Consider the following 22970-nt stretch of genomic DNA (forward strand, 5'->3'; position numbering starts at 1 on the left):
CAAACGCATCACAATGAATTTGAATGGTTCCTGTAATAAGTTGTGGAGGAGGCCTCCAGGGCGGTGAAGGGGAAGACGGCCTCCAGACTGGTTTGTTCCATCAGTAAAGGTTTATTCTGGCATGCAAATGGGAATTGCGCCAATAAAGTACACTTCCTGCCGATGCTGGATATTGCTTTCTGTGTCCTCATTGGATAGATTTCCCAAAACTTCCTGTCTCCGGGACCTACGTGAAGCTGTGTGGCTTCAATATGAGAATTGATAGTCACAGGGGCAGGAAATGAGGGACTGTGATTCTTTCTCCTCCTGCTTTCTGTGGATTAATGTCCCTACTTCCTGCTTGGATAGGTGAGGACACAGGACAGCAATAAAGAAGTTCCAAACACAGTAGCTTATAACTGTAAATTGAGGAGTGTGTCATTATAATACACTCATTATTCTCAGACCCCGCTCTTTTCTGCTCAGTAGCCGAGCAGGGAAAGACTAACTGCGTTCATTTTACCTCAAATGCAGCTTCCTGTGTGAAAAACAAGAAAAATGAAACTAACTGCAGTATCTGAAAGAAAACAACCCCTTTCTCACTGAGGCTAGGCCACAAACACCTACAGTACAACCCTCACAGTGGTTCTAAAGGGGCCCATACACTCAGCCGATTTTTGGCCCAACGATCGGTCAATTGCAAATAGATTGACCAATCGACCGGTTTGCGGCCGATTTCGATCGATTTCAATCGATCTGGCAGGCTGGAAAATTTAGGTTGATCTGTTGAGATTGCTTATCATTTTGCATTGGCTCTAATGGAAATCTGATAGCAAACAAAATGCCATCAGATCGATTTTCAATAGATTTCAAATTGAAATCTATTGGAAATCTGTTCCTAGTAAAAAAAAAAAAGTTCCTGAGCACATCAGATCAGAAATCTATCTGATCTATCTGCTGCTAATCTAATGAGTGTATGGCCACCTTTAGATGCCTTCTCTAGTTACGGTACATTTTTTTTTTCTACCACTGTCTTCTAAAACCCTTCTTCATTATTTATTATTTAAAAGTGACCCTTCTTCATTATTTATTATTTAAAAGTGTTTGGCCTGATATATAAAGCAAGTCCTAACAGCAGAGGGGCAGTGCACATTTTGGTAGGGATTAGATTGTGAGCTCCTCTGAGGACAGTTAGTGACATGATTATGTACTCTGTTAAGTGCTGCAGAAGATGTCAAGGCTATATAAATACATAATATGGTAGGACGTTAGACTATGATTATGGTAGGATTAGATTGTGAGCGCCTCTGAGGACAGTCAGTGACATGACTGGCAACTGATTTATATGTATGCCAGTAAAATTGCCTTGCACTGCCTACACACTGCAGTTTGACTTCTGTTTCATGCATCAGGCCCATTGTGTGGTATTTTTCATAATTTGTCATATACAAAGTCTTTGCATTACCTGGCTGGCTGGGTTTGCATTGCCGACTCCCTGTGCTAATACCGGATGCTGCTTGGGTTTCGGGAACTATCCAGACACCTCCCCCTATTGTATCCCCTCCTGCAGTAAGTAGTCAGGCAGGTGCTGGAAGAAGGCACCAGCCACACTCTTCCTGTGAGCACAGATTTGGCCTCACCCACTTCCTTCCTGTGCTCTGCAGAGGTCTGTACTAGTGGAGGTGGGAGGGGCCAGTTGGCTGTTTTAGAGAAGTAGTACATGTTTTCAGATGAGGTGAGAGATTGTGTGCCCTACATTATGCTACCGTTCTTTCTCCCATCTCCCCAACAACACACACTTCTGTAATGGGGTGTGGCCATGTTGGCACTCCTTGTCCTTTACTATTTGGTCACTCTGCCTTCCTCCCATTGGATTGGCTATCGGAGTTTGCTGGCACTTTTTTTTCAGTTGTCTGGGACCAGTCATACTGTGGGTCATGTAATCCTTACTGTTTTTATAGAAAGTTGAATTTAAAGAAAGCTGATATACTAAAAAAAAAATCCTTTTTAAAGAGGCAATGCTAAAGGCAAACCTTCTCTGGTCATTGAGGAGTTAACTGAACCATAGCCAGACCTAAAGGACACCTGAAGTGAGAGAGTTATGGAGGCTGCCATATTTTATTTCCTGTTATTATTGATTTATAAATGCCAACATATTCTGTAGTAAACCATACCAGTTGCCTGGCTGTCCTGCTGATCTCTCTGGCTGCAGTAGTGTCTGACTCGCATACCTGAAACAAGTATGCAGCTAAACCAGCCAGAGCCCCTAATCTGCATGCTTATTCAGGGCCAGTATTGGACAGAGCATCAGCAGGACTGCCAGGCAATGTGCATTGTTTAAAAGGAAATAAATATGGCAGCCTTCATATCACTCTCACCTCAGGTTCCCTTTAAGTTGTCTATTAATGACACAATTTTGATTTTACAGTCTTAATAAGTCCATGTGATATGAAGGACTACCTAAAGTATGATTTTAAGGTCTGTTCACTCAGTCTTATACTGCTACATAGATTTGGCTAAATTGGACAGCACGGTGGCGTAGTGGTTAACGCTTTCGCCTTGCAATGCTGGGTCCCCGGTTCGAATCCCAGCCATCTGCAAGGGGTTTGTATGGTCTCCCCGTGTCTGTGTGGGTTTCCTCCGGGCACTCTTGTTTACTCCCACATTCCAAAAACATACAGATAAGTTAATTGGCTTCCCCCTAAATTGGCCCTAGACGATGATATAGACCTAAACTATGGTTGGGATTAGATTGTGAGTCCATCTGTGGGGCAGTTAAATGACAAGTCAATATATATACTCTGTACAGCGCTGCGGAAGATGTCGGCGCTATATAAATACTAAATAATAATAATAATAATTAGTGGGCACCTTAAAGCCCCATACACATGGTAGATCATACTCGGCTAAGGTAGCTGCAAATGAGAATCCAGTATGTGTAGAGTGGCCGAGAGCCTTGTTCTCCATTCTCACCCTGTCTGCCTCGTAAACCTCTCTCGTTTCGCTGTTCCATCAAAAAAAAACCCTGTAACGGAGAAATGTTTTTTTGTTTAAAGGTTATGCTGTTGAGTATCTTTTAGAGCAGAGAGGAGTACTGAGTTCAGGTCCACTTAAAGAAGTTTTTAAATTCCCCCCCCCCCCCCAAGCTTCATAACTGAGCCTACAATAAAACATAAGATTACATTTTCTATCCCCTCCTTCATAGTTCACATCCATTGTTATTATACAGTATTTTCAGTGCATTGTAGCGGCAACATGACAGGTACACTTTCCACCCACCATGGTTGTAGTGTGGAGTTTTTAGCTGGAGCTCTGCAGTCTAATGATCACCTTGCAGGGCAGATAATTATACATATATGTATTTTCTGGTAATTCCCAGTGTTGTGTTTCTCAGTCAGCACCATAGCTTGTCATTACTCACCTGGCTTGCGTGTGGCTCTGTTCAGAGAGGTCTCCATTGAGTTTTATTTGTGTGTGTTCCTGGCTGGTGGGCGGGACTCAGCTGCCAGTTATAACGTGCGTGTTGTTTCTCCTGCACAGAATCAGATAGTACTCGGCAGCACGGCACAAACTGCCACTTTGTCGACAGCATCGGCCGTCCAGACTGGAGTCCCGCAGAGAGCTGTGCAAGGAACTACCACCCCAACGACAGCCACCACGGTACAGCGCCCAACCCCTCAGCCCCGCCCAGCGGTACCAAAGCAGGCTGGTGCCCTCTCACGCCATGGTGTTGTGTATATGTTGACAGTTTTGTTCTGCAGGATATTGGGATGGAATGCCAGGGGGGCCTAGAGCTGAATTAAAAGGGGAATTTTAATACAAACCGTATATACACTCAGTAAAGCTCTGCTCAAGATGCGCTATATAAATACTAAATAATAATAATAATATGGTTTGTGTTTAAAACTCCCCTTTTACATCTATATATAATTTTTTTTTTAAAGTGTTCAGTCTCTAGTATGTTGCTGTGCACATCAGTCACAATAGGCTTTATGCTACAATAATCATTGCTAAATTATTGTAACTGCAGGCTATCGCTTAAGAGTTTTTTTGTGTCTGCCCCGCCCTGTGTAGACCGACTTTATTTAAAGAGTATTCTTTAGCTGGAATCCTGCCTTGACGACTAGGACAGCTACTGCCTTGTGAAATACTCAATAGCACATGTTGCCTCTTAGCTCTTGAGCATGCTTAGTAGTATTCAAAAAAACACTGTGGTTGTTTGGGGCATAAGGGGTACCGATAGTTACCGTTAATACTGCTAAATACAAGAAAAAGAGGGCATTGTTAACCTGCATGAGGTAAGGCTACTGACAGGGCAGCAGCTGTCCTAGTTAAGATTATCTCAGTTTTGCTTTCAGCTCTGGTTATTGTCAAACAAGAAAGTAAAGTCGAGTAAAAGGGAAGATTGTGGCTTATTCCTGAGTAAGCCTGCACACCCTTTGTAATGTATAATATATTGTATGTGTTGACATGCCTGCTTGTTCTTGCTATAAATCCTTCAGTCGGACATGTTTACCTCAGAGAGCCATCCCAGACATGCAGAGAACCTATGTGATCCAAGGGGCAAAATGATCAGTAGATGTTTACGTGTGGCAGGATAGTTTATTGGAATCCAATGCTCTATATAAGCAGAATGTTAGGAGATGACTGTGATCAGGAAGCCTTGTAACTTCGTTTTCCCCCACCCTCCCTCCCTCAGGAAACCATGGAGAATGTGAAGAAATGCAAGAATTTTTTATCCACGCTCATCAAACTGGCCTCATCGGGTAAACAGTCCTCAGAGACGGCAGCTAACGTGAAAGAGCTAGTACAGAACCTGCTGGTGAGTGCATGACCACTGCTGGAATTTTATATGCTTACACACTCTATCCCATTAGCAGCTTCAATAGGGTTATCTCGTTTGAGTGCACTGCTTTTGACCTCAGTGGCAGAACTCGTTGTGCTGTAAATTCTTGGAATGATTTGATGTCTCTCTCCTTGCAGAAAATATAGAAACTGAAAACAAGTCTTGTTATTGTCTCACTTTGCCCCCCTAGTGACAAGTGGTTATACATACACATTACAGCAGTACTAATTAAAAGCAAGCAAATGGAACAAATAAAGAAATGGAAAAAAAATAATTGACTTGGAGTGCTTGCAAGCGTCTAAATAAAATGGCTGCTAAAGGGTTAAAGACAAACTCCGCCATGTTCCATTGGAATGGGCATAGAATACATGTAAGACTTTTGGGGGTTGAATGAAGGGTTGTTCATTTTTAATGCTCACCAAAACGTCCACGATCATTTCTGTGTCTGTATAAACTTGTGATGTCCCCAAATTCTTAAGCCCGCCCATTCTGTTGTCTCTGACAACCCTTGGCCTCAATTCCCAATGCAGTTTAGACTACTCTACTGAATTGGTAAAATACTGCATACGGAAGTGTACAAGTTGAATTCACCTAGAATTAAGGGGCCCATACACCTAACGATTTTCCCGCCGATATACAGCAGATTCGATCACTGTGATTGAATCTGCTGTGAAATCATAATGCAAACGATTGATTTCAGTCCGAAATCAATAGTTCCCGTCGAGCCGTCCGTGCAGAAGAATTTGCTAGTTCGCCGGCGGGTCGGCAGTGCGTCGAATGCCCGTCAACCGACGCAATACAGCGGCAATACATTACCTGCTCCGGCCGGCGCCAGTCCTCCCGGTCACCGCTGTCTCTTCTCCGCTGGCCTCCAGGGCTGCAGCTTCACTGAACTTCCTGTCCCGGCAGGAATTTTAAACAGTAGAGCACCCTCTGTCTAAACTTCCCCGGACAGAAAGAAGTGAAGCCTGCCGGTCCGGACCCCAGCGGTGAAGAGACAACGGTGACCGGGGGGAGTCGGGCCGGCCGGAGCAGGTAATGTATGAGGGCCGTAGGGGGCGGGCGGCAGCTCCACAGATTGTGATTGGTTTCATGCTGAAATCAATTCACAAGCTGTTTGCAGTAAAGGCAGCCATACGATTCCTGTCTGATCAGATTCGGAGGGATCTATCTGTTGGTCGAATCTGATGGCAAATCGACCAGTGTATGGCCACCTTTACTGAACTTTTAACCAAAATGTTTTAGACCTGCTCTAAAAAATGTTTGATAATCCTGGCATGAAGTTTGAATTCACAAAAGTGAAAGTGGGGTGTGTGCAGTGGGCATTTCTCGACAGAGGGTACACCAGCTGGTCCCTGTCGGTAAGTTATATCTGGCAGAGAAACCCTATTGTAATAGAATTCCATCCCCCCCCCCCCCCATTCTCCTCCCCTTCCCATTCTCCTCCCCCCATTCTCCTCCCCTTCCCATTCTCCTCCCCCCATTCTCCTCCATCCTCCTCAGATACAGCCCCCAGGACTTGCTTTCTGCCCGGCAACGCACGTCCTTGTTTATGTGCCCACGTGACCTCACAACGATGTAGTGCACCTGTGCAAAGCGCTCCCCACCGCGGGCAGCGCCTCAGCAGTCAGCACTGACCACCCTGACAAGGAAGTAAATTCGAGAGGTCGGTAGGCTGTACTGGAGGCGGGTGGAGGGGAACGGTGGGCATGAGGAGAGCCCACTAAACATCAGAATCAGAAATATTTTTATTCGCCAAGCACAACAGAGTTGTGTCCGGAATTGGGTCTGGCACATACAAATACGAATGCTCCAAGAAGAGGTAGGGAGTAAACATGCCTACCCTCCTATTTTTAATTTTAGGTTGTGCTAAGGTATCCTTTAATTCATGTTACAACAAGAAGTGCAACACAAATGGTAAACTTTACAACCATAAATATTTTTTCCTAAAAAACCCAAAGTAAAAAAAGTTTTTAGGTTAAAGTGTCTGTGCTAACATCCAGAGAATTACTGTTCATTCCAGAGAATATCGCATGAATGGGCCTTTTCTGAATACTTCAGACCACCTTACACTGCATGTACCTCAGCGGACCACTGGAACGGATCTTGCACTGTCCACTCCAGCTGGCCGTTGGAGCTCTGCCCCTAGTGTGGACCCAGCATTGGAGTGCTACAAACAATAGAATGGAAGGGTCCAGTCTAGAGCAAAGTCACCCGATCAAACCCTGACTTGTCAACATCCTCCTGAAAAAAATATCACGCCTCCTCTTATTTACTAATTACATTCAACATGTTCAATCGTTGCAAGTACACATTTTTTTCCCAAAAATGTTAAGAAACTTATTATCACAGCTTGTTGTGAACACTTTTTTTTTTTTTTTTCTTTGGGCTGAAATTATTTTTATGATGAGGTACTAAGTAAAGCTGAAGAGTTAAAGGAAATCTAATGCCCAGTCTACACGATACGATTCTTTGTATCTGATCGGGATTCAATTCGATTTGCCATTGCAAATCGAATTGAATCGAATCCCGATCTGACATGTCGGATTTAATTGGATCGAAAAAATAGAATCATAATCTAATCGCACAAAGAATAATCAGTTTAACTTACCTGGACCTTCTTACAGCCTCCTAGAGTCATCCTGTGCCCACGACAGTCCATCCGAGTCCCTCCGGCAAGCAGCAGTGGCCCCCACCAAGATGCACATGGGCATGCACAGTATCTGAAAATTGCTACTGCTCATGTGCAGAGTGCTTCTAGCAGCGAGAATGTGATCAGGGTGCTCGGGACCATTTATTCGCACTAGCCTTCAACTGGCAGCGACCAGCCAGCTTTTGAGGGCGTCACCGTGCTCGATGGATGGACTCGGAAGTACGGCACAGGCACAGGATGACTCCAGGAGTCTGTAAGAAGACCCAGTTAAGTTAAACATATTTTTTGGGGGGTGCTTTAGTAACCCTTTAATTGAATGAGGCTTTAGTGTGTGTGATATGGAGGAACATCAGAAATTGTGATATCTTACTGCTGTACGCACAGTTGTGTGAGTCGCGATTCAGTATAATGATTGGGCTTAGCATTGCAGAGCAGGTAGACATGTGCTGCTATGCAGTGTATGGCCACAGGTGAGGCAACTTTTGTTTGTTCTGCTGGGCCTCGTTTTTTTATAATCCGGTTTTATGTCCCGATTTCATGTCGCTACCTGTCGCCACTTTCTGCCTCTGCTGTTTTTTCGGGTCCCTACATTATGCTCCTATTAGTTTGCAAAAGACCAGTGTGACTCCTTCATGAGCACAAGGGAGGATTTTCATTGGTCATCTACTCAGTGAACCAATCAGAATCCTCCCTTGGGAGGGACAATTCCCATTGGTCTGTTGTATACCAATTGTAGCCTAATGCGTCTGCTGGGGTTCTGGGATTGGTATATTGGTGTTTCCAGCATGCAGCATGGGAGGGCGGAGGACCTGAATGGACTGGGACAAGTAAGCATTTTCTGAAACATACACAGTGGTCACAGGCACCGTCCATTCTCATAGACTAGCATTGATTCCATCGCCAACCACTTCGTCCGGCCGATCTGGAATCCTAGCAGACTACCCTTACTTGTATTCTGCTTGACAGAGCGGCTACATTCTGAATGGACTGGTGGAATGGATCCTATGCAGAGTAACTGCATCCCTTCAGATTCCATTTTGCTAAGCGGAATACAGAACACACAAGATTTATAGCAAACCTGAAACGAGCGAAAAAAACAAAAATCTATGATACAGTAGAATGTTATAGTTGACTCTGATATAGTAAACCTCTGGATATAGTAAAGTCAGGCCTCAGGTCCCAGCAAATATGTCTAAGTATACAATGTATAACCAATTCTGATATAGTAAACTTCTAAAATAATAAACTACTTTTCCTGGTCCCTTGGAGTTTTCCGTAAAGGGACTCTATTGTATAATGAACTGTATGTGTAGTACAGATTATGAGTAGAACATTAGTAGCAAAGAAAATAGTCTCATAATGTTATTTTCAGTTATATAGCCTTTTTTTTTTTTTTTTTTTTTTTTTAACGTATCGTTCTGTCATATTTGCAGTTTAGAAATCACACTCTGTCTTTTAAGCTATGAAACAAAGCAGAAATAATGACCCTTTGAGCTTTCCTGCAGTAGAACCTTATCTAAACTTATGTCTCACTGTTTCTTGGCTGTGTAAGTGCTTCAGAAAACAGGACTGTTCCACGCAGAGGGTCGAACAGCTCAGAGAAGCCCTTTTGCATAGATAACAGAAGTTTCTTAACTCTCCTTGTACTGGAAAACAATGTGAAATGCTTTTCTTTGCTGCTAATGTTCTATTTCTTAGTTGTACAACACATACAATTCATTATTTCATAATGTACACGGTGGTGTACATGTGTGGTTTTTTTTTTTTACAGTTTTTAGTAAGCGGGCGGTTTTATCTTGTGTACTCTATAGCATGAGTGTCTGTTATAACTGATATGGGAACTCTTCTTCCTGCAGGATGGGAAAATTGAAGCAGAAGATTTCACCAGTCGATTATACCGAGAACTGAATTCTTCACCTCAACCTTACCTTGTGCCTTTCCTAAAGGTGAGACCTGCAAACAGAATGCCCTTCTTTCATTTTATTGCTTTTATGATTAGCAGATCACCCCTTTAAAGATAACCATACATTACTGTCATGCCACCAGATCCACCATCAGATCTCTCTCCCACCTGCCCTGTCTTCTCTCTATTGCTGTCTCGCCTTTGACCCCACCGCATGTTCTGGCATCACATACATGCAGTCTGGTCACATGGTACAGGTGCCGTGCAGCAATGGAGAAAGACGTGGAACACAGGAAGAGGCGTGTCAGCGGACGGGTGAGCCTGCAACACTCTCGCCGTGCTCTGAGGGGGTTGCACATTTTACATGGGAGGGGGTTGTCAGTCGGTCATCAGGAAATCTAGTGTCGCTGCCACCATGCAACCAACTTAACCATTTTGAATGATCTCTTCTAAGCATGCCAGGTCAATTGTTTCCATGTATTTTTGTCATAAATCGATCGATGGGTGACCATTTTATGGCATCGGCCTGACAGATTCAATCATTGTCAGGTGGGACAGATATCGAAGCAAATTCAGTTATGGGCAATGTATGGGCTTCTTTGGATCTCCATTTTTTTTTTTAATAGAAAGGTGACCAGCTGTTTAATGGGGAAGTTGTGCAGCTTCGTGGATTTGTGTACAGCCCTCAGTGGAAAGTGGTGATCTGACCGCTCACCAAAAACAGGGTCTACCTTAACTTCATTAAGACAGCAAAGTTTATATAGTAATCTTCAACAAATATACAAGACGTGTCACCCGGTGGAGATTCAAGTCCTATCCCTCTGGTGACCTTGCAGGGCCAAATCTGTGCAGACGCATCGCTAGCCTGCAGGCTAGGGGCATGTCCTGTTGCTACGTAGAGGGCCGGTGGGGGCGGTGCGTTTGCGACTTCTCCCCCAACCCTGCTGGTATTGCTATTGTGATTTGGTCCCATGTAATTGTGATGCTACATTGTCTCTATAGATATTGTGTAGAGAAGTCCTGCCCATACTACACTCTGTATAACCGTTCTGTCTGATCTGCTTGTTTCTACAGAGGAGCCTCCCTGCCTTGCGCCAGCTGACCCCTGACTCTGCAGCCTTTATCCAGCAGAGTCAGCAGCAACAGCCGGCCACCCAGGCCACGACGGCCCTCACCGCAGTCATGCTGAATAGCTCTGTGCAGCGCACAGCCGGCAAGACCACTGCCACGGTCACGAATACATTACAACAACCCGTCATCAGCCTCGCACAAACTGCACAGTCCAAACCCGGGCAGCCAACCCCACTGGTGAGTCTCCATTCTGTCTCTACAGTGTTCCCAAGCCAGCAAAAATATGCTTGGTCTCCCAGAATGCACAAGGGGAGGAGATTTCTGCATAGCTAAACAGCCTAGGCTAAGCATCACTGTGAAGGCGGGGCTACATACCAGTATACGGCGATATATGGATATAGGGAGTGTTGCTGATACCAGGAAAATTACTGTAAAAGTGGGTACCCTGGACATCTACTACATTCTTCTATAAGTTACCACAGGGCCTCTTTGTGAGGATGGTAGGCATCACTCACTCGCTTACTAAAGTTTCCGCTTTTATAAGCGTCCTTCTGTACTTGGCCTTGAGGTGGCCACACACCATACAATTTTTTTACATTTCTTTACAATTCAAGAATTAAAATCAATTTTTCTGATTGTAAAATGTAAAAAATCTGACCAATGTACCACGCATGTGTTTAATTTTTCCCCAATTATGGAAAAAATAGATTGATTTTTTTTTTTTTAATAAAAAAAATATTGCTTGGTTTTGTTCATTAATAAATTGACAATGTACTGTAAAAAATGTAATTCTCATAAAAATTGATCAGAAAAATCCACCACTCCAGGTCTACTTATATAGAAAAATGGGAAATCCAATCTGATTTCTCGCTCGAATGGGGAAAACCACTTTTGATTTTTTTCGGTACAACCAATGTTTTTATGGAATTGCCGTATAATCAGATCATTTTATTGTATAGTGTGCGTGGCCATCTTTAAAACCGCAAAATGACAACTGTTGCCAAACACAAATAAACGGTTTTAGAGTCTCCAGTGGTGGATAATAACCGGCACAGCTGTGGTCTGAACAGAGGAACGGCTTTCATCTGTGGCTTTAAAGGCTTTTCCCCGGCTCTGAGGCACGGCTGCTGCCTCATTCCTGGAGGTTTGATCGCTTTCCAGGCTTGCGGGGAACATATTGCTCTTGCAAAGTGAGCTTAGCGGTTTCCCAGAGTATTATAAGTCATTAATTACAGGAATCCTGCTCATCCCCCACAGCACGGGAGTCATGGAAGTCAGTTACTCATGAAGTATAACCATTGATGTTTGGAGATGATTATTACAGGAACTGTATAACTAGCAATAAGAGGAAAATAAATATTTTTTTCAGTTTATATTCAAAAATGTTGTCAGCAGTAACCTATATCATCTTCACTTAAAATGTAGGGGGGGGAGAGCAATCAACCTGCATCTCCCACTTTGTAACATTTTCCTTTAATTTTTATTAGCAGAAGAAAAGTTATATCTTGTGGAAACTATTACATGCTCATCTTCACTTAAAATGTAGGTGGTTTCACAAAACTCTCCCAACTGCTGTACATAAAATAGATGTTCCAGCAACAGTAACCAGTAAGCCAGAGGTCTATCAACAGCTGTATCTGAAAAATAATCAGGGTAAAGAAAAAACAAAACAAACAAAGTAATAAATAAGAACAGAAATGTAGAAACGGGAAGCATGCACAGGAATTATATTCCTCAGCTTATATGATCAAATGCCACAAAGAGGTACAAAAGTCCCCCCCAAATTGATTACCTTACAACACGTGTCAAACTCTGGCCCACAGCGCCAGAAAACGTTGTCCCGCCGCTGCTTTTTTAATTAACATAAGTTGTGGCCCGCGGTGCTTTGAAAGTTGGCCTGCCAGCAGGCTCGCGATTGCCACTGAAATCTGGCCCACAGCAACGCTAGAGGCTCCGCACCGTACCGTCTGTCATCCTTTAACTTAAAACTGGTAGCTGGCTCTTGCTCTGCCTACCTTCTCGCATGAGTACTCTCCACTTGCTCTGCCTCCCGATGTCTATGGTCACCTTCTGCTGAAAGCAGACCCCTTTCCAAACGTCTTCCTCACCTCCTCTTCACATCCCTGCTTGGCTATTGCACTCTCCTTCAGGGCGGGTAGCGGCAGTCTGCACACCAGCGTGACCCCCCCCCCCCTCCCCTACTGAACACAGGAGAGTAGTGTGTCCCTGCCTGCTGGCGAATATACAGGGAGTTCTCCAGGGTGATTCTTCAGTGCGTGGGTCACTCTGGTGTGCAAACTGTAGAACTGCCGCCACCCGCCGCGCTGGAGAGTGCAGTGGGGGTGCAATCTTTGTAACCAGAGGAGGTGAGGGAGTGAAAGGGGGGGGTGGAGGGGGAACAGGCTGGCTGACTTTCTATAGTGGGCACCTACTATGCCTGGCTAACTATACTGGGACACCTATTACCTAGCTACCTATACTGGGGCACCTGCTATGCCTAGCTACCTATTCTGGGACTCCTATGCCTGGCTACCTCTACCGGGGGGCACATACCTGGCTAATCTATACTGGGAGCACCGCAGCTACAATGTGGGGTGCAAATTGTCATTCCAAATGATTGAGGGGGGAATATATGACTGCTGGCACTCGACCTGGTCTAATGCTGGGAATAGTGTCGTCAAAAGAAGAGTGTGGCACTCCTGTTAGGGTCAGGAGGATCTGTGGGTTGAGAAAAAATAAATCCAAAACTCCTGCTGTAAAAATATCTTGCACTATTTGACATTCAGCCACTGACGTGTGCCTCGCATTGTTGGCAGGAAGGAAGCAAATCAAGTGTTCGTTGTAATCAAGAAGCAGATTTGGGCACCATCCGTCATTCAGCTCATTTATTATAAAACAACTTGTGCAGTATAAAAGTCAAATAGTTGTCACCTGGGATTCCATGGTGATACTGTGCGGAGTAAAGTGGAGGTGGGTGCTCAGGGCTGTAGAAGGGTCGGCGACGGCCGTTTCGCGTCCACCAGGACGCTTGGTCACGCTGCGTTCCACAAGAGAGGCAGCCGAAGCGCCACCGGCATATGACGGGGGTAAGCCCCGCCCCTTCCGGTTGCGCAACGCCGCCTGTACTCGGAGGTGATTGGTCAGCTAGCAAAGGGAGCCCGGCTCATAGTACGTCTGCGGGGTCTAGTGACGCGCAATAGGTGCAACCTATGGGTCGCACGACAGACCAAAAATAAACATTTACATTTAAAGTCCGCCGGCTAAGGCGTAGCATTATAAGCCACGCCGCCCTATTATACGCGTATGCGGAAGTGTTACAACCTCCAGGTATGTCCGAATGGTGCATACCTCCTAGTCCCAAAACTCAAGCACACACAGGAGCCTAGCGCCATCTTGTCGCCGATACATTAAGTGCACAGTGTACTGTGTAACCACAAATCTACATAGTGACTAAAACCAATACAAGCTGGGGCGGGGTAGAAGGGAGACCATACAGTTACAAAAGTCCCGGAAGCTTTTTATCCCAAATAGCCTAAACATAATTAAGTATTTTACCGGCCACAATTAAGGAGTACGGGAAGTTTTGCACAGTATCGCCATCACGGCGTGGAACGGAGGGGAAGGAGGAAAAGAGGCACAGCACCTCATAGGTGACTTCAATCTACAAATCTACATATAATACAATCCAAACAAGCCATATAGTGTCAGATCAAAAGGGGAAGGGGGGGGGGTTTGTTTTGGACGAGGGGGAAAGAAAGGTCTCATGGGCCTGGATTCCTCTATAGGGGCATCTCAGGGGTCCAGCATGCATGAGAGTTCTATTTTTTCATTTAAGCCTAGGGGGCCCATAGCATTAGTTTGTAGAATCAGCCATGTCTCTCTTCTTAATAACATTTTCTCTCTATCACCCCCACGTCTCTGTGGCTCAACTCTTTCCAATACGGCAAACCTAAGGCCCCTACCATCTCCCCCATGTGCCTCATGCATATGTGTCACAAGTCTTGTCCCACTCTTTCCAGATTTCACCATGCTCAAATGCTCTCCTATTCTGACCTTTAGTGGGCGAGTTGTTTGGCCTATGTAATATCGGCCACACGGACAGAATATTACATAAACAACATAATCAGTAGTGCAGGAAAAGAAGGCCTTGGCCTGGAATGTCTCCTTCCCCACCTGTATGCTCCTCTGGAGCAGCATGTGGGGACATGCCCCGAGGAAGAGGTTTGCAAAGGAGCAAGATTAGAAAGACAGTTTTTAGACACTGGGATGTCATCATTAAGGACACTGACCTGTCGAGAAAAGTGGGAGGACCACCACGAGTAGCTTTCAGACGGGCACCCACTCTGAGAAATATGCTCACCCGGAGTGAGTTCTTTTCCCCTAGAAAGACGACTTGGTTGAATAGAATCATCCCAAAGGGGAACTTCAGATGTGGACATTGTGTCCATTGTCCCCACATGCTGCTCCAGAGGAGCATACAGGTGGGGAAGGAGACATTCCAGGCCAAGGCCTTCTTTTCCTGCACTACTGATTATGTTGTTTATGTAATATTCTGTCCGTGTGGCCGATATTACATAGGCCAAACAACTCGCCCACTAAAGGTCAGAATAGGAGAGCATTTGAGCACGGTGAAATCTGGAAAGAGTGGGACAAGACTTGTGACACATATGCATGAGGCACATGGGGGAGATGGTAGGGGCCTTAGGTTTGCTGTATTGGAAAGAGATGAGCCACAGAGACGTGGGGGTGATAGAGAGAAAATGTTATTAAGAAGAGAGACATGGCTGATTCTACAAACTAATGCTATGGGCCCCCTAGGCTTAAATGATAAAATAGAACTCTCATGCATGCTGGACCCCTGAGATGCCCCTATAGAGGAATCCAGGCCCATGAGACCTCTTTCTTTCCCCCTCGTCCAAAACAACCCCTTCTCTCCCCGCCCCCCCCCTTCCCCTTTTGATCTGACACTATATGGCTTGTTTGGATTGTATTATATGTAGATTTGTAGATTGAAGTCACCTATGAGGTGCTGTGCCTCTTTTCCTCCTTCCCCTCCGTTCCACGCCGTGATGGTGATACTGTGCAAAACTTCCCGTACTCCTTAACCTATTTTGGTTCCTGGACGTAGTTTCTACGTCCAGGTACCATGCGCGCTCCCGCGGCCGATCGCGCGCGCACTCCCGGCCGCGGATTCGGTAGCCAGGGAATCAATGTATCGGGCTACGGTGCCCGATCATTGATTCCTCTCCCCCGCTGAAAAAGCGACAGCTTCTCTCAGAAGCTGCGCCTTTTCTGGCCGTTCCCTTCCCGATGCGTCACTGTAAGCGTATGTTACGCTTCGAGTGACGTCATGTAAACAAACTCATGGCCGCCATCTTGTGGCCAAAAAGTAATACTACACCTGTAAAAAAAAATTTTTTAAATTAACACACATTTACATTATAAATCTATTGTTTACCTCCCACCCTCCCAAAACTACCCAAATAAAATGTTTACAATAAAAAAAAAAAATTACAATAAAAAAAAAAAAAACATGTAAATATTTACCTAAGGGTCTAAACTTTTTAAATATCAATGTAAAGATGAAATATTTCTATATTTTTTTTATTTTAAACTTGTAAATAGTGATAGATGCAAAACGGAAAAAATGCACCTTTATTTCCAAATAAAATATTGTCGCCATACATTGTGATAGGGACATAATTTTAACAGTGTTATAACCGGGACATATGGGCAAATACAATACGTGAGTTTTAATTATGGAGGCATGTATTATTTTAAAACTATAATGGCTGAAAACTGAGAAATAATGAATTTTTTCCATTTTTTCTTATTTTTCCTGTTAAAATGCATTTACAGTAAAGTGGCTCTTAGCAAAATGTACCCCCCAAAGGAAGCCTAATTGGTGGCGGAAAAAACAAGATATAGATCAGTGCATTGTGATAAGTAGTGATAAAGTTATAGGCTAATGAATGGGAGGTGAACATTTCTCACGTGAAAACGACGGAACCTGAATGGGTTAATTGTGGCCGGTAAAATACTTAATTATGTTTAGGCTATTTGGGATAAAAAGCTTCCGGGACTTTTGTAACTGTATGGTCTCCCTTCTACCCCGCCCCAGCTTGTATTGGTTTTAGTCACTATGTAGATTTGTGGTTACACAGTACACTGTGCACTAAATGTATCGGCCACAAGATGGCGCTAGGCTCCTGTGTGTGCTTGAGTTTTGGGACTAGGAGGTATGCACCATTCGGACATACCTTGAGGTTGTAACACTTCAGCATACGCGTATAATAGGGCGGCGTGGCTTATAATGCTACGCCTTAGCCGGCGGACTTTAAATGTAAATGTTTATTTTTGGTCTGTCGTGCGACCCATAGGTCGCACCTATTGCGCGTCACTAGACCCTGCAGACGTACTATGAGCCGGGCTCCCTTTGCTAGCCGACCAATCACCTCCGAGTACAGGCGCCGTTGCGCAACCGGAAGGGGCGGGGCTTACCCCCGTCATATGCCGGTGGCGCTCCGGCTGCCTCCCTTGTGGAACGCAGTGTGACCAAGCGTCCTGGTGGACGCGAAACGGCCGTCACCGACCCTTCTACAGCCCTGAGCACCCACCTCCACTTTACTCCGCACAGTATCACCATGGAATCCCAGGTGACAACTATTTGACTTTTATACTGCACAAGTTGTTTTATAATAAATGAGCTGAATGACGGATGGTGCCCGAATCTGCTTCTTGATTACAATGAACTAATGCTGGGAATACGCGGCTCGATTCTGAGCCATTTAAATGGCTGGATAGATCATTTCTGACATGTCCGATCTGCGGCCTGATTGTTTCCGCGCTCGATTCTGCATGGAGGCCAATGGGAAAAGATAAGAAAAATGAGCGGAAGAGAATCTCCAGCAGAATTGAGCACAGAAACCGATCAGGCGCGGAATCGAGCGGCAAAATTGAGCCGTGTATGTCCAGCATAAGTTTTACATTTCGGCCCTCCGTCTATTTGAGTTTGGCACCCCTGCCTTACAAGCTGGTAACTAATCATCTAATCCCATTACCACCTTGCAATAGTTTAAGAGATGAACAAACCCCGCTAGTTTACTCTTGCAGTAACAAAGTTCTATGTCATATCGATATTGACTGCAAAATCTGTGAAATTTGACACCTATAGTGAGAGGGATATAAAAGCTGACATTTAGTTCCTGTTAAACAATTACCCTGCAATAACAGAAGATGAGACCTGCTTTAATATCTTTTTGCACAATCCAAATACAGTACGAATACCAAACTCACAGAAATATTAAATACAAAACCAATTTTCCTGTGAGTCATTCAATGTTGTATACATGATACTCTGCATGGAATGCCCCTCGAGAGGAATCTATATATAGGAGAAACAGGACAAAAACTGCGCACAAGAATGAACCATCACTTTAAAATCAATGTGGGTAAAATAGACACACCAGTGGCCCAACACTCCTGTGAACCAGAGCACAGCATGCGACATCTGAAAGTACTTTTTCTCAAGGGTAACTTGAAAAATGATCAAGAAACATTTCTGAGTACAAATTTATGAAAACATTCAAGACATTAACAGAAGGTTTAAATTGTGGAATGGGTTTCTTGACACTTTAACATGATTGACTTGGCTTCTTCATCTTCAGAAACCTGATGGACTTAAAGAACCACTGTAAAAATTTAAAGTACATATAAACACATACAAATAAGTACGTTTCTTCCAGAGAAAAATGAGCCATAAATGACTTTTCTCCTATGTTGCGGTCACTTACAGTAGGTAGTAGAAATCTGACAGAACTGACAGGTTTTTGACTAGTTCATCTCTTCATGGGGGATTCTGAGCATGGCCTTTATTCTTTATAAAGACACTCCATGAAAAAGATTTATACAATGGTGCCAGTCCTGCTGCATGCTTTTCTTTGCAGTTGGACAGTGCAACTGCTATTCACTAAGTACATTTGAAAATAATAAAAAAAAAAAGACCCAGAGAATCCAACACAAGGATGGGCTAGTCCAAAACCTGTTAGATTTTTACTACAAGTGACAGCAACATAGGAGAAAACTAATTTATGGCTCATTTTACTCTGGAAGAAACTTACATGCAAGTTTTTTTTTGCAATAGTGGTCCTTTAATATGTACTTGCGTGAGCTCACTGGCTCCAGCCTACTGATCACCTGACATCTAATTGCTAAATATTAACCAGTAATAGTAACTAGCACAACTGTCATCTTCGTGTTTACTGTTCACCTACATCAGTGTTTTACTTCAGCTAACATCTGGCTATATCCCTAAAGAAGGGGACTAGATCCCAAAAAGCGTGTAGAATTTAACTCTTATCAGCCATTAAAGAGAACCCGAGGTGGGGTTCTGACAATGAAATCCACGTACAGAGGCTGGGTCTGCCAATACTGCCCAGCCTCTGTTGCTATTTCAATCCCCCCTAAGTTCCCTTTGCGCTCTGCAATCCCCCATAAATCACAGCCGTGCTGCCGACGCGCAGCATGTCACAGCGGGCTGTCTTTACATCTGTACTGTCACTCTGCGTGCTCCCCCGCCTCCTGCATAGCTCCAGTCCCGCCCACATCCCTTCCCTCCAATCAGCGGGGAGGGAAGGGACGTGGGCGGGGACCGGAGCTATGCAGGAGGTGGGGGAGCAGCAGACTGACAGTACAAATATAAACACAGCCCACTGTGACGCGCTGTGTGTCGGCAGCGCGGCTGTGATTTATGGGGGATAGCAGAGCGCAAGGGGGGTTTACGGGGGATTGAAATGGCAACAGAGGCCGGGCAGTATAGGCAGACCCAGCCTCTGTACGTGGATTTCATTGTCAGAGCCCCACCTCGGGTTCTCTTTAAAAGGTATTGCTTTTACAAAACTTTTTTTTCTACCTACATACATTTTTGGCTAACGTGGTACGGAAGAGTGGATTATCTGCAAGCTTGTTTCTGGCATGATTCAGACAGTACTGCAGCTAAGGAGATCAACAAGACTGCCTGGCAACTGGTATTGTTTAACAGGAAATAAATATTAGTCTCGATAATCATCTCACTTAAAGGAAACCAGAGCTCGTATAAAGCTGATGTTTTATACATCACTGGGGCTACCTCCAGCCCCATACGCACAGATCGCTCCCACGCCTCCGTCTTTCCGCAGCTCTGATACTGGGCCCGTAACTTCAGCCAGTCGGGGTCAGTCTACGCAGGAGAAATGCGTCCTCTACGTATTTCTCCAGTGGCTGCTGGAGAGATACGCAAAGAGAGCACCACTTCTGCGTCAGACTGGCTCCGACTGACTTAAAAGGACTCTGACAGACAGCCCCACCCTGATACTTACCCGGGGCTTCCGCCGCCTCATAAACATGTCTCAGTCCCACGCCGGCGTTCAGCCCTAGTGAGCTCCATTTCCAGGCTCAGTGACGGCTTCCGGGTCTACTGCACATGCGCTGGACATCTGCGCATGTGCAGTAGACCCCGACTGGGTTCGACTGAGATCGGTAACGACGCTCACCGCGGGAGGATAGCGTGGGACTTAGGCGTGTTTATGAGGTGGGAGGAAGCCCCGGGTAAGTATCAGAGCTGGGCTGTCTGTCGTCTCTGAGTCTCTTTAAGTGATGGGACTCTGTCCCGAAGCTGCGAGAAGGCGGAGGACGGCGGCGTGGGAGCGAACCATGCGTACTTAACCAAATAGTTTGATAAAATAAAGGAAAGATGAAACATTCCACTCCGGTTCAGGATAAAGTATGGTGTCTGTTGATAAAACATGACCTTTTTTTTTTCCCCTCGCTTTGTTTCCGCAGGTCATCCAGCAGGCACATAAAGCGGGTGCAGTGGTACGGCCCCCACAGGTCACATTGACCCAGACGCCCATGGTAGCACTTAGGCAGCCTCAGAGTCGAATAATGCTCACCACCCCACAGCATATACAGCTAAACCAACTGCAAACAGGTGAGTCTCCACTGATGTATGCAAAGGGAAAGAATCTCACATCCCAAACACCTTATCCCCCCTGCTGGCTGCAATGTATGCAAAGGGAAATGTATACCAGCCCATATCCTCAACACCTTATTTCTCCCCCCCCCACCCCCAACCGCCCCACCCTCCGTTGGCTTGTATTGCTCAGAAAAGCAGCTAGTACGTCACCAATACCAGCCCACATTACCTGGTTGTTGACATTAGGGATGTACTCTGCAACAGGGGGCAGGATCTCATCCTTACCCTTCCCTTGCCCTTGAGCAGACACAGTGCATCCGGAAAGTATTCACGACTCACTTTTTCCATATTTTGTTACGTTACAGCCTTATTACAAAATGGAAATGTGAAAAGGTTTACTTGAGATTTTTTGCAGATTTATAAAAAAATCCAACCAAGAACTCAATGTTCACTCTGTCAGAACTCCAGAGGTCCTCTGTGGAGAGAGCAGAACCTTCCAGAAAGACAACCATCTCTGCAGTAATTCACCAATCAAGCCTGTACAGTAGAGTGGCCACTCCTTAGTAAAAAGCACATGGCAGCCCACCTGGGGTTTGCCAAAAGGCACCTGAAGGACTCTCAGACCATGATAAACAAAATTCTCTGGTCTGATAACCCAAAGATTAAACTGTTTGGGGTGAATTCCAGGTGTCCGGTTTGGACAAAACCAGGCACCATTCATCACCAGGCCAATATCATTCCTACAGTGAAGCATGGTGGTGGCAGCATCACACACCACACACACACATGTGCCCCGCTTGGTGCTGAATTATATGTAAACTGGTCATGATGGTAGTTCTGCTTGCTGTTCAAAAGATTATAATGCAACTAATCACTTTTTCTTTGCATTTCTTCTCTGTATTTATTCATGCAGTACCAGTGGCAAAACCAGGTCTTGTACCCGGAACAAAAACCTTTCCCACGGCGGCATCGCAAGCAGCTGCGGCACAGAAAAACAAGTTAAAAGAGCCAGGGGGAGGATCGTTCAGGTGAGAGGAAATGGTCTAGTATATTTTCTAATGCAGGGTTCACACTTACCGTATCATTGTGAAAGACACATTAATTTTAACAAGTGCAAACTCTACTTAACAGTTTGTACTGTATACATTTCTTAAATTTTACATGTTTATATGCATATAGTATTCTGAACCTGTACACAGATGCACAGATTTTTCCAGAGTATCCCCTTTCATCCCCCATAAGGCATTGCTGAATCATGTGATTCCAGGGATGCCCACAGTCTGAGCACACCTTTTTGCCAGCTGTAGATGACCTGTCCTGGACCTCTCCTCTCACCTCTTTATCTATTTTTTATAAACACGGAGCACTGTATATGTGTTGAGGTGCGCACACACCTTTGACACGTCACGCACGCGCACCTGAGTACCGTACAAAAGCCTGAGTATCGGCTGAGGTGGTCGTTATCGGTCGCCTCAGTCAACTTCAGTGTCTGTACGGGCCTTTATAAGTCAGAACAGACAAACGCTGTTTCTAATTACAGTGGAACCTTGGTTTGCGAGCATAATTCTGGAAACATGCTTGTAATCCAAAGCACTCTTATAGCAAAGCGATTTTCCCCACATGAAATAATGGAAACCCAGGTGATTTGTTCCACAAGCCAAAATACAAAAATATATGCATGCATTCAAATCTTTATTATAACAAATGGAAATGTTCTCTCCCAGGAGTCAGAATTCATGGAGGCTTGTGTTTTACTTTGGGGTTACTGTTGTACTATTATAGTAGTTGCAGTATTATATTGCTCAGCACATGGAACGGTTATGTTTCTCTCCCGCAGAGATGACGATGATATCAACGACGTGGCGTCCATGGCGGGAGTAAACCTGTCGGAGGAAAGTGCGCGGATACTGGCAACAAATTCCGAGTTGGTGGGAACGTTAACGCGATCCTGTAAAGACGAACTGTTTCTGCTTCCAGCGTTGTTACAGCGACGGATATTAGAGATCGGTGAGTCAAGACTGAAGGCTTCTGACATTTGGCCAGTGTGGCCGGGGCCTTGATTGTGCCAAAATACCCAAATACAGCACCTTTATCGGCGTCACAACCCCAAGCCCGATTCCCCCCACCCCCCAACTACTGTAGTTAGCGTTAGATTCTAGGTCAAGCTTCAAAAGCTGCCACATGTGCCTGTCCACGGGTGCTTTCACATGCACACTCCTGTTTTAAAAGTTATAGTAATAGCAGCTAGCATTCATTAAAAGTTGGTGTTGGTGGGGGTGGGTGTGGGGGGTGTTTTATAAGAAGTTAGTTAAGAGGTCATAATAATAAAAAAAAAAAAAAATCCCCCCCCCCCCCCCCCTACATTGAAGTTGTAATCCCTGCCTTGCCTATTAACCCCTTTAATAACTATACCAGTTTATAAAAATTTTATAAACTGGTATAAAATGATTATTATACACCTTTACTGGCTGGCGCTTCTAGCAATTGGATGAGATTGCTAGAGTGAAAGTGCAGGACCCCAAATACTCTGCAGCCGCATTGCTCTGCCATTGCCTAGCGATGCATC

The 22970-nt window shown here is 44.8% G+C and overlaps 1 protein-coding gene across 1 annotated transcript in view; it reads left to right on the forward strand.

Annotated features, from left to right (window-relative positions):
- The window catches only part of TAF4 (TATA-box binding protein associated factor 4), a 108975-nt gene that overhangs the window by 74772 nt on the left and 11233 nt on the right, over positions 1–22970 (forward strand). The window contains exons 5-10 of the mRNA XM_068262066.1: positions 4679–4801; positions 9335–9424; positions 10456–10689; positions 20272–20419; positions 21318–21432; positions 22242–22411. Of these exons, the coding sequence (XP_068118167.1) occupies positions 4679–4801; positions 9335–9424; positions 10456–10689; positions 20272–20419; positions 21318–21432; positions 22242–22411 (880 nt within the window). The remainder of the gene's footprint in view (positions 1–4678; positions 4802–9334; positions 9425–10455; positions 10690–20271; positions 20420–21317; positions 21433–22241; positions 22412–22970) is intronic.

Source organism: Hyperolius riggenbachi, chromosome 12 (genome assembly GCF_040937935.1).
Source record: "Hyperolius riggenbachi isolate aHypRig1 chromosome 12, aHypRig1.pri, whole genome shotgun sequence".
Classification (NCBI taxonomy): Eukaryota; Metazoa; Chordata; class Amphibia; order Anura; family Hyperoliidae; genus Hyperolius; species Hyperolius riggenbachi.